The 16,924-nt window shown below is 54.5% G+C and overlaps 1 protein-coding gene across 2 annotated transcripts; it reads right to left on the minus strand.

Moving 5' to 3' along the window:
• Positions 1 to 141: 141 nt before the first annotated feature.
• On the minus strand, positions 142 to 14,441 carry ITIH1 (inter-alpha-trypsin inhibitor heavy chain 1). Of its 2 annotated transcripts, XM_017537882.2 has the most exons (22): positions 14,284 to 14,441; positions 14,001 to 14,021; positions 13,507 to 13,673; positions 12,964 to 13,068; positions 12,420 to 12,582; positions 11,648 to 11,761; positions 9,894 to 10,019; positions 9,693 to 9,809; positions 8,831 to 8,999; positions 8,619 to 8,744; positions 7,527 to 7,708; positions 6,794 to 6,979; positions 5,656 to 5,795; positions 5,004 to 5,158; positions 4,902 to 4,916; positions 4,484 to 4,504; positions 4,005 to 4,070; positions 3,711 to 3,824; positions 2,209 to 2,410; positions 1,273 to 1,445; positions 580 to 691; positions 142 to 426 (listed from the first exon to the last, which is right to left on the minus strand). In XM_017537882.2, exons 1-22 carry the CDS (start codon positions 14,398 to 14,400, stop codon positions 297 to 299), a joined length of 2,721 nt encoding a protein of 906 aa, XP_017393371.1. In that variant the 5' UTR covers positions 14,401 to 14,441; the 3' UTR covers positions 142 to 296. The 2 variants fall into 2 exon arrangements, 1 of the variants encoding a protein (XP_017393371.1); XR_001827949.2 differs by lacking the exon at positions 1,273 to 1,445.
• Between the last annotated feature and the right edge of the window lie 2,483 nt (positions 14,442 to 16,924).

Raw genomic sequence — 16,924 nt, forward strand, 5'->3', positions numbered from 1 at the left:
GGGGGCAGAGTTCGTGTGAGCTTTCTTCCCACCCTCTACCTGCTTCTCCTGTCCCTGCGTCTGCTGTAACCCCTAAGCCCATCTGAGGGGCAGCGTCTTGGGCTGCCTCCCTGACATCCTCCCTCCCCAAAATCAGCCAGCTTGGGGTGGACATGGTCTCTTTTTAATGGAAGTCATGAGGTGCTTTGACACAGGACCCAGCTTCGTTAAGGCGGTGCAGCCAGGGCGGCAGGTCAGAATGTCGTCCTTCTCCTCTGCCTTGGCCCCAGGGAGGACAGGTGTGCTGGCCAGAGGGCTCAGAAGATGTCAGAGACGATGTAGTCGGTGTGGGTGCCATCAATGAGTCCAGCCCCATTGTTGTGGATGAACCAGCAAGACACCTCGGCCCCATGCCGGGGATCCTTGCTATAGTCTTTCTGCAAACCCCTGTGCGGAGACAAGTCAGCTGGGGTCTCGCTTCAGACCAGTAGGGCAGCACCGCCCCAGGAAGCTCACCCCACCCATGTGACACTTGGAGGAAGACCCGGAAGAACTGCAAAGTGGCCGAGGACAGAAGTGCTGGGCGAGCAGCCCCCCAACCTGGTGACCGTGAGCCGGCGGTTCTTCACCACCATCGTGGCATCTGGCTTTGCAGGGTCGGAGCCTGGGCGGATGTCAGACACTTCAAAACCAAAGGGGTGGAAAAATTGCCCTAGAAAGGCACGTTGGAGACAGCGGTTACCCTCCTGGGGACTCGCTCCTGCCCTGCACTCAGCAGGTGCTCACTGCGGGGTTAGGGCAACACTTTTTTCCACGGCTTGATCGTTTCTGCTAAAAATCCCAGCACAAAAAGCTACCTCTGGTTCACTTGCTGTAGAGAAGTAGATGCATTTCTAGGTGGTCCTACCTCCTGTCTTTTAAAACGGGATCTGGCTGGGGAGAGAGGTTTGTGGGGCAGGTGCACATAGAGCTCAGTGTCTGTGGAAAGGCCACACAGGAGCAGTGTGGTCGGTGGCCCACCCTACTCACAAGGTCCCTGGGAACCCTCGGGGCCTTTCTGCTCTCGGACCTCTGCCCCTCTCTTGCTCCCAGGTTCACTGAAGTGTTTGTTTCACTGTGTGTTTGATCACAGCCTCACCAAGACAGCCCCAGACAGCTGTGCGCCTTGGAGGCCACGCTGGAGGTGGGCCTGTCCTGGTGCCCAGCTATAGAGCTGACCCATGGCCCCGGGTCCCACATGTCCTCTGGCTTCAACCCCCTTCCCCACAGCCCTGCCAGCCTGGCCACCCTTACCCAGCAGCCCATGCGTCCGCGCCGACATCCGGTGACTGTCCAGCACATAGAAGCCCAGGAAGTCCTGGGGGATCGAACTCCCCTTCCACACTCGGTGCAAGACAACCTCAAAGGTGGCGCCGTCTTCCACAGACACCACCAGGTTCCTCTTCTTGTTGATGGTCACCACCACTCTGCAGAGCCAGGTGGCCATGAGGGCAGGTGCGGCCGCCCTGCCTCCCTCTCCATTCGGCTGCCATTGTCATCTGCCCTTGTCACCCTTATGACCACACCTGCCCAACCCTTCATCCCCAGATGGCCAGCTGTTGCCTGTTCCACACCCCTTCCCACATGCTGCTATTGTGCATGAGGTCCTTATAAGTGGCAGGCCCTGTGCTAAGCCCTCTAGGCAAATGGCATCATTCAGTTCTCTGAGCCTGTGAAGTCTGAGGCTCAGAGAGGTCAAGTAACTTGCCCAAGGTGGCACAGCTGATAAGTAGTGGAGCCAGAACTCGGACTTAAGGCTGTTGAATGAATGAATGAGTCAAGGAAGGAAAAATCACGAGACAATGCATACTAAGACAAAGGCCAAATGGGAAGCCCAGAGAAATCTGGAGTTCAGCAGAGGAAAAAAGCAGGAGGGCTGCAGGGAAGAGGTGGCCTAATTTGCTGGGCCTGGGAGGATGAGCTGGCTTTGTTTGGTGGAGACAAGGGTGGCATTCAGGGCAAAGGTGCAGTGGGAGCACGGGCGCCACGCACCCGGGCCCAGAGCTCATGTCCAGGAACCAAGGGAAATGGAGGGCTGAGTGGTCCATGGAATCTGACATGTCTGCACAGGCCACATGGGTGTCACCCACAGACATGGCTTGGGGACAAGGGCCCTGCAGACTCAGACAACAGAGTCCTTGGCCCAGGCCATGCTTCCCCCTGCTTCTCACCCAGGCCCCAGCAGGTTACCCGTCCTGCCGCAGCGCAGCCTGGTCCCTCCAGGAAAACACAGGCCCCCCAGAGCCGGGGTTCAGCGTGATGTTCTTCGGAGTCACTTCTAGTTGAAAGTCCGTGGCAGGGTTCTTGATTCCCAGCCGCCCGAAGTACGTGCCCTCCTGCTGCCCAGAGTTCCTGGCCTTGTTGCCAATGAGCTGCCCGTTCACCGAGAAGCCTGCAGTGGAGCAAGAAGGCATCTGGGTCGGGAAGGGGCCTGTCTGCCTTTGCTCAAGGCCATGCCTCCTTCCTCAGAGACCGCTGCTCCCTGTGCCACTCCGTCTTTGAGAGTCTCCTGCCTTGGGGTTCCAGGTTTGGTCCTTCACACAGTGCCACCTCCCTTGCTTCTCCACCCCTCCTGCCATGCCAGATATCCCATACTCAGCCTTCACTTCTGGGCCTGACGGAGGTCTCACCTCCCTGATGACAGGATCTGGCCTGCTCCTTCTCTGTGGCCCCAGCCCCTCACACAGGGACAGGCTCCCATTGTGCTGGAAATGCATTGTGGGACCTCTTCACAGAGGTCTTTGCTGACCTGGGCAGCCACAGAGCCACCCACCACCCTCACTCTGCCAACGAAGCCCATCTCACACTCTGAAATGATCATCTCAGAATGTGTTCAGCTGTTTGTCTTCCCCTTCCCTAAACTCTATGAAAGCAGCGACTGTCTTGGCTCCCACTGCATTCCCAGCCCCTGGCTGGTGCACAAGCACTTGTGGGTGGACTGACTGGAAGGGGAGGGAGGGAGACAGCAGGGAGCGAGACTGAGAGATGGAGAGGGAGCCGGTCCCCATCACCCAGGCACTGCTGGGAGAGAGGCGCTTTGAGGCTCTGCTCAGCCATGCTGTGGGGGGAGTATAAAATACTTCCCTATACAGACCTAATATACAATAAAATGAAGGGCCCCTTGTTTAAAAAGCGTTAAGGGTTTCAAGGCGGCAACAAAAGAGCATTGAACCAGCCAGGTGCAGTGGCACACACCTGTCATCCCAGCACTCTGGGAGGCCAAGGTGGGCGGATCACCTGAGGTCAGGAGTTCGAGACCAGCCTGGCCAATGTGGTGAAACCTTGTCTCTACTAAAAATACAAAAATTAGCCGAGCATGGTGGCACGTGTCTGTAGTCCCAGCTACTTGGGAGGCTGAGGCAGGAGAATCATTTGAACCTGGGAGGCAGAGATAATGCCACTGTACTCCAGCCTGGGTGACAGAACAAGACTCCATCTCAAAAAAAAAGCATTAAACCTGGTAACTTAGTACAGGGTCCCTTTGTGCCTGCCCCAGTCACATGCCCGTGAAGCCAGCCCCGTGTAGGTGCAGCCAGGAGAATGGAGTGGGAAGGCAGTGGGCAGAGCCCAGCCAGGCGGATAGTGCCCAGGCAGAGGGCAGTGGAGCCCCTGGCCATAGTCCTGTTCATGGATGAATGTTGAGGGCAGAGGAGCCCTGGCCCTTTCTGGCAGAGGCGTGATGCCCACCATACCTGTGTTGGGGTCCTGTACCAGGCTAAGGATCACACCAGGTTCCTCGTTGATGTTGAAGCACAGGGCGTCCTCTTTCTGGGGCACGTGGATGATGAAGTGGGGGTCCGTGTCCACTGAGGGCACAGCATAGAATCCGTTAGATTGGACATTGGCAGATGGGGCTGGTCAGGGGCCAGGGTTCAGCTAAGCAGGTCCCAGAGAGAGAGAGAGACAGAGACAGAGACAGAGACTGAGACAGTCAGGCAGGGTGGGTCCCAAACAGGGGTGTCCCTTGGAGCCTCCCAAGGACTCACCACCAGTCACTTGGTCCGGAATGCTGGAATGAGTAGGAGAAGGCTGCAAGGCTGATAGCACGAATGCTGATGGGAGGGGAGTGGCATTCAGAAGCAGGACAGCCAGGCCTTCCCTGGAGCTGCTGATCTCTCTGATGACTCTTCCCTCATCAGCGGGGTTGGGGGGGAAGTGGGGGAGCAGGAGAGGCAGAGCTGGGGAGCTGGACTGAGACCAAGCTGCGATGGCCACTCAACACCATGTGCGCTTGATTGGCTCTCTCAGGATCTGGGGACAGAAGCTTGGCCTGGCATGTTTGGCTGGCCCCCACTCTGTCTCCTCCTATAGGGACCTTGGTTTGGGGAAGCCAGGCTGTTCAGGGGTCTGTTCTAAGGAATCCTAGTGACAGGCAGTGAAGACAGCTGGGACGGAGGGAGAAACCCAATGGGGTGATAATCAAGGAGGGGTAGAGTTGTGAATGGCCAGGATGGCTGCCACTTACTCCTTCTGGGTCCCAGCATCTCTGTAGAAGACAAGGACATATTATAGAAGATAGCATTACCCACAGTGCCCCACACAAAAGGCATGCAGCTCTGTCCACAACAGGCCTGGGCCAGCCCTCCCCCTGGGGGTCTGAGCCCTCCCCTGGGGTCCTGCCTCCTCACAGATACACGCTCACATCAAGAGGGGCCCGGTGGAGGCTGCTGAGGGTTCAGGCTGCATCAAAGCTCACAAAGTGCAAAGAATGCGGCCAGGAGTTCACGGTGACGTGGAGAAGGGCGGCTCAGGGGACAGAAGAACGGGAAGGAGTGGAGTCGGAGAAGAGGAGGGATGGGGAGTTTCATGCTTGGGCCCAGAGCACCTGCCACGTGCCCAGCCACCAAAGCCCAAAGCTGAAACCAACGCAATTTGAAACTCACCCATGGGCGGAGAATCTGGAAGGGAGGGCAAGAGAAAAGAATTAAAGTACTGGGGGTTTTTGGCCCACAGCCTACCCCTCTGCAGACCCCTGAGGCCTATACCCTCTGAGGGCTTGTCGATCGTGGGCTTCAGGCCGTCCTGGTCTGTCATGCCCCTGATGCTCATGGAGGTCAGCGGGGTCACAAACTGATAAGCCAGCGACATCTTCAAGGCCTGGGATGACAGGTTGGCCCTCTCCTCCCCGTCCACCTTCATCCTGCATTCGAGACAGAAGCTGGCTCCAAGCCCCGCAGCGTGGGCGGTGGTGGACTTGCATGGCCCTCAACCTCTCACCAATTCATTCATTCATTCATCACATATGTATTAAGCCCCCATGGTATCCTGTGCAGTGGCTGTGTCTTCAGAGGCCTCCAGGTTTAATGACCTCCTACAGAGATCGCTTGGAGATTTGGTGGAGTTGAGGGGCATGCTCAGAGATATGCAGAGAAGTTAACAGCTGTGAGATCCGGATCAAGAGGCCTAACCTCACCGAACCTCAGTGTGCCGAGTGCAGGCAAACATCAGTCTGCCGTGTGCTCTGGTGGGCCCGCCCCAACTGTTGACTGACTGGTTGATATTAAGTCAGTGAGCAAAACACAAGAGGAAAGTAAATCTGACCTACTTGCCCCAGAATCACCCTTCCCCTGCTCACCTCCAAGGGGTGAGGGGAATCTGGGGCGGGCTGCCCACCTGGGGCAGCTGCAGGGACCTTACCGCTTGGCCAGCAGCTCCTGGATGGTGAGGTAGGCCCAGAGGCGCTCAACGTGGTTCTCTAGCATGTGGCCACGCTCTCGGAGCAGTTTCTTCATCTCCTCCTCATCCACCAGGCAGGTGGTCCTGAATTCTTGTCCCACCTGAGAGTTGAGGTGCAGAGAAAGGCGTTGTGCCTTGCTGAGCAGGCCCTGGCTGATGATTGGGGCTCCGAGGGCCCATTTCATCTGGTCTCTGCACCTTCCTTCTCAGCATCATCTGCTTCCCTGAGCCTGTTCGCCTCATCCTATTCATCCATTCTTGCCAAGCACCCTCTGTGAGCCATGGGATGGGAGAACCAGGCCCTGCCTTGTGGAGTTTCTCTGGGGGAGGCCAATAAGCACCCAGCTGTTTCCACTATGACCTGCTGCAGCTTGCCACAGCACACAAACGTGCCTCCTCCATCCAGCCACGTTAACCAGGGCACCACTCCCAAGGGCGTCCTGTGCACCAGCTGCTGCCTTCGGGTATTGTATGGATTATTCCATTTACTCCACACAATGCTCTAGTGCAGTATGGAACAGAAAAGGAAACTGAGGCCTATAGAACTGGATCCACTTGCCCAAGGGTACCCAGCTGGTCAGCATGGAACCAGGGTCCAGCTCAACTCTCCTTACTCAAAGCCTGAGTCCTGAACCTTCCACCACACTGTAGGGCATTCTCTGTGTCCTAGAGGGCAGGGTCCAGGTCTCACATGCCTGTCCCCACCACCACATAGGTGCACATACATGCATGCACTGTGCCATGCCACAAAGCCTGGCACAGAGTAGGTGTTCAGGAAATGGTTGTCAAATGAGAAGGGAGAGGTTGATCTCTGGCTCTCTTGTGCCTTGAGGTGAATGATGTGAGAAGTAACAGTTGGTCACTGGGGGCCGAGACTGCAACTGATCAAAGCCATATTGGCCCCATTCCAACCGATTCAGCCCCCAGGATGCCTGCATGGACGGATGTTCAGGCCTGGGTGTATGTGGCAGGGTGGGGGCAAGGGCACCACTCTTGGGAAAGAGAGGCCCCTGGGGGTTGGCAGGAACGGGGAACAGTGTGGGTTTGGGGCCTCTAGGGTGCCGCCTGGCCTCTCCACCCTCCATGGCCCACCATTTACCCCATGGGCCTTCACATCAGCCTTGAAGCTGCCCTGTTTGTTGTCAGCAATGCGCCCGGCCACCACAATCTCTGAGCCTTCGTAGTACTGTTTATGGCGGTGCTGGGTCAGGGCCAAGACAGCATCCTGGGGGTACTGCAATTCCACATCCACCAGCAGGGGTTTGGCTACCTGGCTGTAGAAACCCTGCAGGGATAGAGGTTGCAGCCTTAGAGCTGAGCACCCTGGGCCCCTCATGGGAAGCCTGTCCACAAAGTGGAATTTTGGGATGTCCTCAAGTTAGAGAAGGAATCTGAGGGTTGGAGAGGTCAAGAAGCTGGCTCAAGGTCATGCAGCTGCTTTTTTATTTTTGAGACGGATTCTCACTGTGTCACCCAGGCTGGAGGTGCAGTGGCGCAATCTCAGTTCATTGCAACCTCCACCTCCTAGGTTCAGCCTCCCAAGTAGCTGAGATTACAGGCGCCCACCACCATGCCCGGCTAATTGCTATATTTTTAGTAGAGACAGGGTTTCACCATGTTGGCCAGGCTGGTCTCAAACTCCCGACCTCAAGTGACCCACCGCCTCAGCCTCCCAAAGTACTGGGATTACAGGCATGAGTTACCACACCCATCCTATGCAGCTGATTTGAACTCTGCACTAGAGCTTTATTTGCTCCTCTAGGCTGATGGGCCACCAAAGCTGAGTTCCCTGTGGCATGCCATCAGAGGGACATGGGATTGTGAGGGGAGACCTGCAGCTGCTGGGCGGCGTCACGGTCCTCGTAGATTCTCTGGGCCCGTCCGTTGTTCTCCATGGACATGACCTCCAGAAAGTTAAAGTCCACATTGTGGCCGAAGCCCAGGTTGTAGAGTGGGAACCTGCCCCAGATGGCGCTGCGGACGTTCTTGAGGATTTGGGAACGGTCTGTCACCCCTGCAGCCACACACCTGGGCAGTAACGGGATGCTCCCCCACAGGCATGTGGGGCATGAGGGGGCTCCTGGGGCTCAACCTTCCATCTCCAGTCTCCATCGGGGCCCTGAGGCATCGCCTCCTCCTGGCTCTCCTGGGAGACTGCAGCAGCTACTAACAGATCCTCACAGACCCCGCCCATCCACGTGGGTCCATCACAAGCAGGTCTGATTCTGCTGGAAATCTGCCATGGCTCCTTTGCCGTGGCCTGCGCATCCCTGCTGACCTTCCCACCCTTGTTTCACCCCATTCTGCACATGCCCACAGTTCCCGGGCAGGGCCTGCCAGTACACACACCCTTTTTATGACTTAAGCTGCCCCTTCTGCCTCTCTCCTCTTTCCAGACTGAGCTCAGGAGTCACCTCCTTCAGGAAGCCTTCCTGTACATCCCCCTGGGTCAGGTGTCTGTCTATGGTTCCAGAGCCTCAGGCGTCCTGTTCTTTCAGGGCTCTCAGCAGTGTCTACTTCTGGATCTGCTTCCCCCAGTAGGCCCTGGGCTTTCTGAGGGCAGAGACGTGCCTTGTTCCCTTGGTATTTCAGTCCCTAGCCCTGTGCTCAGCACACAGTATGCGATAAATAAATAGTTCATTACACTGTAAACAGAAGCATGAAATCCTGCCCATCCTCCAGGGACTTGTACAGACCTGTGTCATTTAGAAACATCTCCAATTTCTCACTTCACAGGACAGAGATAACCTTGGAGCTCCTGCAGACTCCGTGGTCTGAACTGTGTTTTTAGGCCAGTGCTTGACTTTGCCCTGAGCCTTTCTGCCCCTGATGGCATCTCCAATGGTTGGGTTTCCAACTTCAGCTTGAATGTCTCTGGTGACAAGGAGATCACCACCTCCCAAGGCAGTCCCCAAGGTGCTTACCCTCTGTGGGATCGCCATCTGTCAACATGATGAGAATCGAGGCATGGTTGCTGAGTTCTGGGAGGCTTTCCTGAACTTTGTTCAAGATCTCAATTCCCCTGAGCAAGCCTCCATTCAGGTTTGTGGCTGCAAAGGAGAGAAAGACCAGTGTATGCCCTCATTCTGAGGGGACAGAGGTGACATCAAGGTGGCCTGAGGCCCCCCACCCTTACCCTCGTCCAGGGAGAAGCCCCGCACGAAGTCTCGAGCTGCTTGTAGGTTGGCCTCAGACGCTTGCACCAGCGCGCCCCTCCATGATTGCACTCGAGACCCAAAAAGGACCAGATCAAAGTAGTCCCCTGGCTGCATGTCCCCCAGAATTTGAAGGAGTGCCTCCTTGGTCTGCAAGGACAGAACAGTCAGCATAGGGACAGGGCCCCAGGGTGGCCCCAGGACAGCGCTTTCTATCAACTCCAGGTACCCGTTTCTGAGTCCATAGGGTGGACAAAGCAGGAGGAGACAGGACAGCCAGGTGACCCCGAGTCAGAAGCGTCCTGCCCAGCCTTGGGGTGGATGAGGGGGTGGAGAAGGCAGAGGAACCCGGCATGGGGAGAAGGAACAATCAGGAGTTCAGGAGGGGCAGGGTTAAGAGAAGTATCCCAGGAGCTGTGCTTCTAGAACACTGCTTATCCAGCCGTGTATATACTGCACCATGGACAGGGCACTCCAAGCCCTGTGGGTGGAGAGCTATTCCCTGCTGTATGACGCCTCCCCATGGACCACCATCATTACCCCTGGCACTTTTTCCTCTTCTAATCATGTCCCCAGGAGGTAACTCTACGACCCTGCAGACACCATTGTCATTTCCATTTTTTTTTGCTGTTGAGGAGCGGTGAATACACTTCCTCCTAGTGGTACAGTGAGGAGGTGATGCTGATTCTGGAGATGCTAAGCACTGGGTTTTTCTGTTAAATCCCCCTGCCTCTGACCAGGAGCATAAATCCCAAACCAGACTCTGGTGGCGAAACTGGCATGCAGCGGGTGACGCGGCTGCGGGAGCTTCTGCTCGGGGAGCCGTTTCGAGCTGCTGCCCACCTGCTTCACTTTCTGGCCTCTCATGGAGCCGCTGATGTCAATCACAAACACTACATTCTTGTTCATGTTTGTCAGGTTTTGGGGGGCGAAGAAGTGGGCAAAGTGGTTATTGGCCACCTGAAAGAGAGGAGAATGAGTGAGGCCGCCCTCACAGCCCCCTGGCCTGCCCTCTGGGTGCTGAGCCAGAAGCTCAGGGCTTACCAGGAGGTCGCAGATCTCCTCTCGGCTGACATCATAGGTCACCTTGAAATCCCCATTCAGTAAGGACGTAGAGCATGTGGGGCAGGACTGCTGCTGGCCCACGGTGGGGCGGAACAGCACGTGACCCTGGAACCGCCGAGAGTGTGAGCCATTACTGGTTTGTGCAACCACAAACAGGGTGTTTGCAAACACAACATAAGAAGACACGTGTGAGTGTGTGAGTGTGAGAGTGAGTGTGAGTGTGTGAGTGTGAGTGTAAGAGTGTGTGTGAGTGTAAGAGTGTGTGTGAGTGTGTGTGTGTGTGCACGGGCACAGAAATGAGTTTGGTGGGCCATTCTCCTAGCTGCTGGGAGCACACACCTGTAGGTGGTGGGAGAGACAACCCATTCCCCTGCTTATTCGCTTCTGAATCATTGGGATTTTCTACAATGAACATGATCACTTTGGGTATATAAATAAGAACCAAGTGACAGCAATGTGATAGCATGGGAGACATCAGGCAAGTCAAACTGCTGAGTGAAGAAGCAACACCACAACACTGTGCTGGGAAATGAAAGCTGCCTGGGTGACAAAGAACAGAGAGCAGAAGGAAGGGTACAGAATGGAAGCTGAGGTCCGGCTGGAGTTCTTGGTGTGCTTGGGGAAGCTAGTGATGGTTTTTATTCAATACTTTCTATATTTCTGGACTTCGTACATTTTTCTATAAAGAACTTTTTGTTTATAAGATAGCTCATCAAAAAGAAGGAGATGCAGAAAGAAGAAGAAGAAGAGAAGCAGCAGCAGCAGCGGAGGAGCAGGAAGAGGAGGAGGAAGAAAGGAAGGAAGATAAAATAGAACCTTGAAAAATTCTTAGGAAGACAAGGACCCATCCCTTTGTTCCCCCACAGAAAGCAAGCATGTTTGCTAACACTCTGAGTTGTCATATTTTGTTTAAAAGGAAACTCCTTTAAACTGTAAGAAGCACTGCTTTTAAATGAATTGTAGTACAAAGGTCTTTCCAAACTTAATTATGTTTCCAAGAAACCTGAAGCCTGGAGTCCTAATCACAGCAGCATCTGAGGTTTGCTTATGTGCTGGATATTTGCCTGAATGCTCTCATGGATGTGAGGCAGGTAAAGAGGGCATTGGGGCTCAGGCAAGCCAGCAACTCACCGTGGACCACACAGCCAGCATGTGGTGGAGCTGGAGCTGGCTCCTTCTCCACGTCAGCATGCAGGTGTTTGCTAAATTGCCCTAAGAACCAGGATGCAGCCGGGCGCAGTGGCTCACACCTATAATCCCAGCACTTTGGGAGGCCGAGACGGGCAGATCATGAGGTCAGGAGTCCAAGACCAATCTGGCCAACATAGTGAAACCCCATCTCTAGTAAAAATACAAAAAAAAATTTAGCTGGGTGTGGTGGCATGTGCCTGTAATCCCAGCTACTTAGGAAGCTGAGGCAGGAGAATCGTGTGAACCTGGGAGGTGGAGGTTGCAGTGAGCTGAGATCGAATCATTGCACTCCAGCCTGGGCGACAGTGTGAGACTCCATCTCAAAAAAAACAAACAAAAACAAACAAACAAACAAACAAAAAAAATCCACTGGATTGCTGTGTTCTCCTAGGCACCAATCACATGACACCAGCCTCTCTCATCCGGAGGGCAGCCCACAGCCCCTGCCTGGTTTCTGGGCTAAGGCTGGACATTCCAAAAAGGGTGGGCAGGGTGAGAAGTCACCAAAGGGTCCACCACCACTGTTTGCCATCCCGTTGTACCTTTTTCCCTGAGAAGGACTTCTTGATAGTTTGGGCCGCCAGTTCCTTGGGCAGGAAGGAGGCCTGGGCATCTAGCTTGCTGATTCCCTGGGGCTCAAAGATGTCCACGTCGATCTGCATCATTGAAGCAAATTCTTTTTTTAAAAAATGGGATCTTGCTATATTGCCCAGGCTGGCCTCAAACTCCTGGGCTCAAGCCATCCTCCTGCCTCAGCCTCCCGCATAGCTAGGATTACGGGCTCACACCACATTGAAGCAAATTGTGTACCACAGCTCCCACTCACCAAGTCTCAGCCAGGAGCCAACATGTGTCCTGACTACCTGTGTGCAGTACCCACCAGCCCTGAGCACAGGGCCTCGTACTCAGTAGGCACTCCAAAAATCCTGACCGAATGAAGGTGTGCATGCCTGCATCCCTTAACTCAGCCACCACTTAGGTGCCAGCAATAATTCCAGGTCCTCAGGCTGTGCAGGACTTTCTGGTTTACAAGTTACCTGGACATTCAGTACTTCTCTTGATCCCTGTGGTAGTGCTGGGACCCACAGGAATCCCTCATTTAGCAGATGAGCAAACCGAGGCTCAGAGATAAAGAGGAAGTTAAAGAGTTCAGGAAGATCCCTGCCCAAGAAGAGTGCATCAGAGCTCACCCTCAGGAGCTAGTCTCCATCCCTGTATTCTCAGGCCTGGGTGACACATGTTGTGTGCTCAACCAGGGTTGGGAGCCATGGTGACAGAGAGGGCAGGAGCCCTGCCCTGGGACCTGTGATCTACCTCAAAATGATGCACCAGCTGCTTGGGCTTGACTTTGATGACAATTTCATACTGCATAAGGCTTCGCTTCAGCACTTCCTCGTAGGTCAGCTGAAACGTGACCTTGCTGTGGGGGTTGACGTTGAGGTGGATGGTGAATTTCTCCATAGTTCTTCCCGAGGCCCTGGATGTGCCACCAGAGGCAACAGCAGACAGACAGAGGGTAAATGAAGTGTGGGTCCTTGTCACCTAAAGCGTGGCCCTCAGGATTTATTTCTCTTAGATGAGTGCCGCTCCCAGATTTCCCTGGAGCTCACAAATGTGTCAGCTGGCTGATCAGGGTCAGGGCCCAAGGATGGGAGGATCCACTTCTCCCAGGGGCAGACCTGGGAAAAGGGCGACTGTGCAGCAGCCTGTTCAGTGCACTATGCTGGAATCGGGGTTTGGGCAGTTCGCTGTCCCTTCTATCGTCCTGGCTGTTCTCCACCAAAGCCACCAGCCCTCAGATCTGTCCTGGCTGGGGAGGGCAGCCCTAGGGATGAGACCAGCCAGGCCCAGAACTTACCTGACAAGGCCGGCATTCTCTCCTGAGATGGCTGCTTTCCGGTACTGCTTCCATGCTGTCACTTTGTCCTTTATGTCCCCGATAAATGCGTTTCCATCTGCTGTGCTGCAGGGAGGGAAGGATACCCCCAGTAAAGATGAGCCTCCTGACCACACAGGTCCTGAGAGGGCCTGTCCATGCGAACCCTTGGATAAGGGTGTCTCCTGCCCGGCCTTCCACTGCCTGAGGTGGAACTCAGGGGTCCATGGACACAGTGAGGTGAGCAGCCCAGGTCGGAGGCCAGCAAGAACCCTCAGACGCTGGACCTTGGTTCCTTGGGTTCTAGGCTGAAACATGCTATCATGGGCCCTCGTTTGTCTCCAAGATGGGAGCCAAGCACAGACCTAAAGGGCTTCTTCCTCCCCTCAGAGCCAGGGCTGGTCTGTGGCCCTTCTGGAATGAGGAGATGCTCTGCACCGTCCGGCCACTCTGAGCCTCGTTCTGAGGCTGGGACTAGTGAGCAGACACCCTGTGCGAGGGCATGAGAGTTGGGCAGGCACGCACATGGCAAAGTCACTGATGAAGGCCGTCTTGGGGATTTCCACGTCGAAAGCCACTTCCCTGGCTTCACTGGCGGTGTTGACCACCTGACTGGTGACAACATAGTGGGCGAAGCGACTGGTGACTTTGCAGTTGACTTTCAAACTCCGGATGAACACGCCATCAACAGCCTAAAGTGAGACATAAAGGAGCTGTGGCCTGGGACGGGGCCTCGGTCAGGGAGGGGCTTCCTGAGGCGCGGGGGCTTGGCACTCAGCTCCTGTGCATGGCGCCCGATGCTGGAAGAACAGGCCAGGCCTCCCAGGAAGACTCCTGCTCTCTGGCGGAGACTGTACTATGGGGTATGAAGTGAGGTGGGAACAGGCCTCGATTTCCAGGATCCGGGAGAATCCCAGCCGCCTATGGCCCTGACAGAGGGTTCGGCCCTGAGGGCTGGGGGAAAGCAAGCCTGTCATAAGGGCTCCATCACAGGTCCCTTTGCCAGGACTCTTACTCACGGTGTCCACAGCCTGTCGCTTCTGCAAAACAAAATCAGGGTCAAGTGTAAGAGGGCAACTCAGGGACTGCCAGCCTGTCAGTTCAGGGGTAAGAGTGGAACGCAGCCTGTGTCCTCTGCCCCTTACCCTCACCTCCTTGGTGCTGCTGGGAGATCAGCTCTCCACTCAGAGGTGGTGGAGGTGGTGGGGGTGGCCCCTGCCCCTGGAGTGGAGGTCTTGTGTCCCGCCCGGGCCCCATCCAGGTTCGGCTGCCTATTTCTGCCCTGTGGGCTTAGCCACATACCTCGCTGCTCTTGGACCTGCCCGTAGCCGAGGCCAGGGCGGGCATGGCCTGTAGGGCAAGGAGAGATACCAGATACACGCACAGCGGCAGGCCCCGAAGCCCCATGGCATCGATCATGTTCTAAGGCTTCTGCTGCCCTGTCACCTCACTCAGACCAGTAATCAATGCAGTGCTGGATAAACAAGGATTAAACATTAGACAAGGTGCAGGCAAATATTAATGGCAAAAACAGCAATGACTTTTGCACCAACCTAACACAATTTGAGGAATCAAAATTTGGCAGTGGAAGCTTTTTGCCTGGGGGGTTCCCAGCTCTGGGTGGCATCAACTCCTGATGAGGCTCCAGACCCTGCCCTTCTGTGTAGGACTGCACTGAGCCTGCGTGAACTGGGAGAGCCACGGATGGCTCATCTCATCCTAGGGCTGGCACAGGGCAGCACCAGTGACACAGTGACATGTGGCAAGAAGCAACAGTTTAAAATGGATTTCTAAACTTCATTAGGCGTTCCTTTTTTTTTTTTTTTGAGACAACCTTGCTGTGTCGCCAGGTGCCAGGCTGGAGTGCAGTGGTAAGATCTCGGCTCACTGCAAACTCCACCTCCCGGGTTCAAGCAATTCTCCTGCCTCAGCCTCCTGAGTAGCTGGTATTACAGGCACCCACCACCACGCCCAGCTAATTTTTGTATTTTAGTAGAGACAGTGTTTCACTATATTGGCCAGGATGGTCTCGATCTTTTGACCTTGAGTTCTGCCTGCCTAGGCCTCCCAAAGTGCTGGGATTGCAGGCGTGAGCCACCAGGCCCGGCAGGCTTTTGTTTTTTTGAGACGGAGTTTTGGTCTTGTTGCCCAAGGTAGAGTGCAATGGCATGATCTCGGCTCACTGCAACCTCCGCCTCCCAGGTTCAGGCAATGCTCCTGCCTCAGCCTCCCAAGTAGCTGAGATTATAGGCACCCGCCACCACGCCTAATTTTTGTATTTTTAGTAGAGATGGGATTTCACCATATTAGCCAGGCTGGTCTCAAACTCCTGACCTCAGGTGATCTGCCTGCCTCTGTCTCTCAAAGTTCTGGGATTATAAGTGTGACCCACAGTGCCCGGCCAGGATTTAATTTCAAAATTCTTTTTTTTTCAAAGACAGGGTTTTCTTCAATCTCCCAGGCTGGCGTGCAATGATGCAATCTTGGCTCACTGCAGCCTCGACCTCCCGGGTTCAACTTATCTTCCCACCTCAGCCCTCTGAGTAGCTGGAAACACAGGAGTGTGGCACCACACCCAGATGATTATTTTTATTTTTTGTAGAAACGGGGTTTCAGTCGGGCGAGGTGGTTCACACCTGTAATCTCAGCACTTTGGCAGGCTAAGGGGGTAGATAACTTGAGGCCAGGAGTTCCAGACCAGCCTGGGCAACATGGTGAAGCCCTGTTTCTATCAAAAATATGAAAATTAGCTGGGCATGGTGGCACGTGTCTGTGGTCCCAGCTACTTAGGAGGCTGAGGCAGGAGAATGGTTTGAGCCGGGGAAGTGAAGGTTGCAGTGAGATGAGACTGTGCCATTGCACTCCAGCCTGGGGACAGAGTGAGACTGTCAAAAAAAAAAAGCGAGGAAGAAAGAAAGGGAAGGAAGGAAGGAAAGAAAGGAAGAGAGGGAGAGAAGAAAGAAAGAAAGAGAAAGAGAGAGAGAAAGAAAGGAAAGAGAGAGAGAAGAGAGAAACAAAGAAAGAAAGAAAACAAACACAGGGTCTCACTGTGTTGTCCAGACTGTTTCCAAATTCTTTAAACATCAACAAACTTTTCAGTCATGCTTTGCCAGGGAGGCAGACACGGTGGCTTAGAAAGTGTGGGATGTCTAACCATGCTGGTGACTCTCACAGTGCTAACCTGGTATTAGCTCTGTCAGGGGCAGTCTGGACGGTTGGGGTGAGGCATAATGGGTGACCCATACTTTAGGTCAGTCGCTTCACCTCTCTGGAGGTTCTTACCCAGATCTAGAAAGAGCAGAAGTGAGCTTCCTCGTTCTTGCACCTGGGCAGGGATGCCTGGCAGATAAAGGGGAGCTGAAGATCAATGACATGTTTTTATAATTGAGGACTCATTTGTGTCATGCATTCTTCTAAACCCTTTATTGTCTAATTTTTATCCTTACAACATTCCTGGAAAACATTCTAATTTTTGTCCTTGCCCCATACCAAGTGACAGAACAGGGATTCAAACCAGGTCTCTCAGGCTCCAAAGCCCAAGCCTATCATGCAATGACAGAGAAGCAGGCTTGCAGATCCTAGAGACAGGAGTTCCCAGAGACCCATCTTGCACCTGCAGTTTCTTAATTTTTATGCCCCAACCCACCCTGTTCCCCACAAGCCAGAGCATACAGGGCAGACAAGGCCCTGGCCAGTCCAGTCTGTGACTCGGGTGGGATGTACTGGCTGCTGTGGCCCTGAAAAGAGGGGGGCCAGGAGCCTCGCTGATCTCTGTTTGCTTGTCTTGGACTTTGTCTCACAGAGTCGCTTCTGGGAAGGGTTTATTGTCCTTAGGCCAGGGTCACCTTCTGGCCTGTTTTCTGGCCTTTGTGGAAGAGGTGTGGGATCAACATGACACTGTACATTTGAAGTTCTGCTTATTTCCTGCGCCAGTATTGACTGA

The sequence above is a fragment of the Cebus imitator genome, unplaced genomic scaffold, assembly GCF_001604975.1.
Source record: "Cebus imitator isolate Cc_AM_T3 unplaced genomic scaffold, Cebus_imitator-1.0 Scaffold0, whole genome shotgun sequence".
Taxonomy (NCBI): domain Eukaryota; kingdom Metazoa; phylum Chordata; class Mammalia; order Primates; family Cebidae; genus Cebus; species Cebus imitator.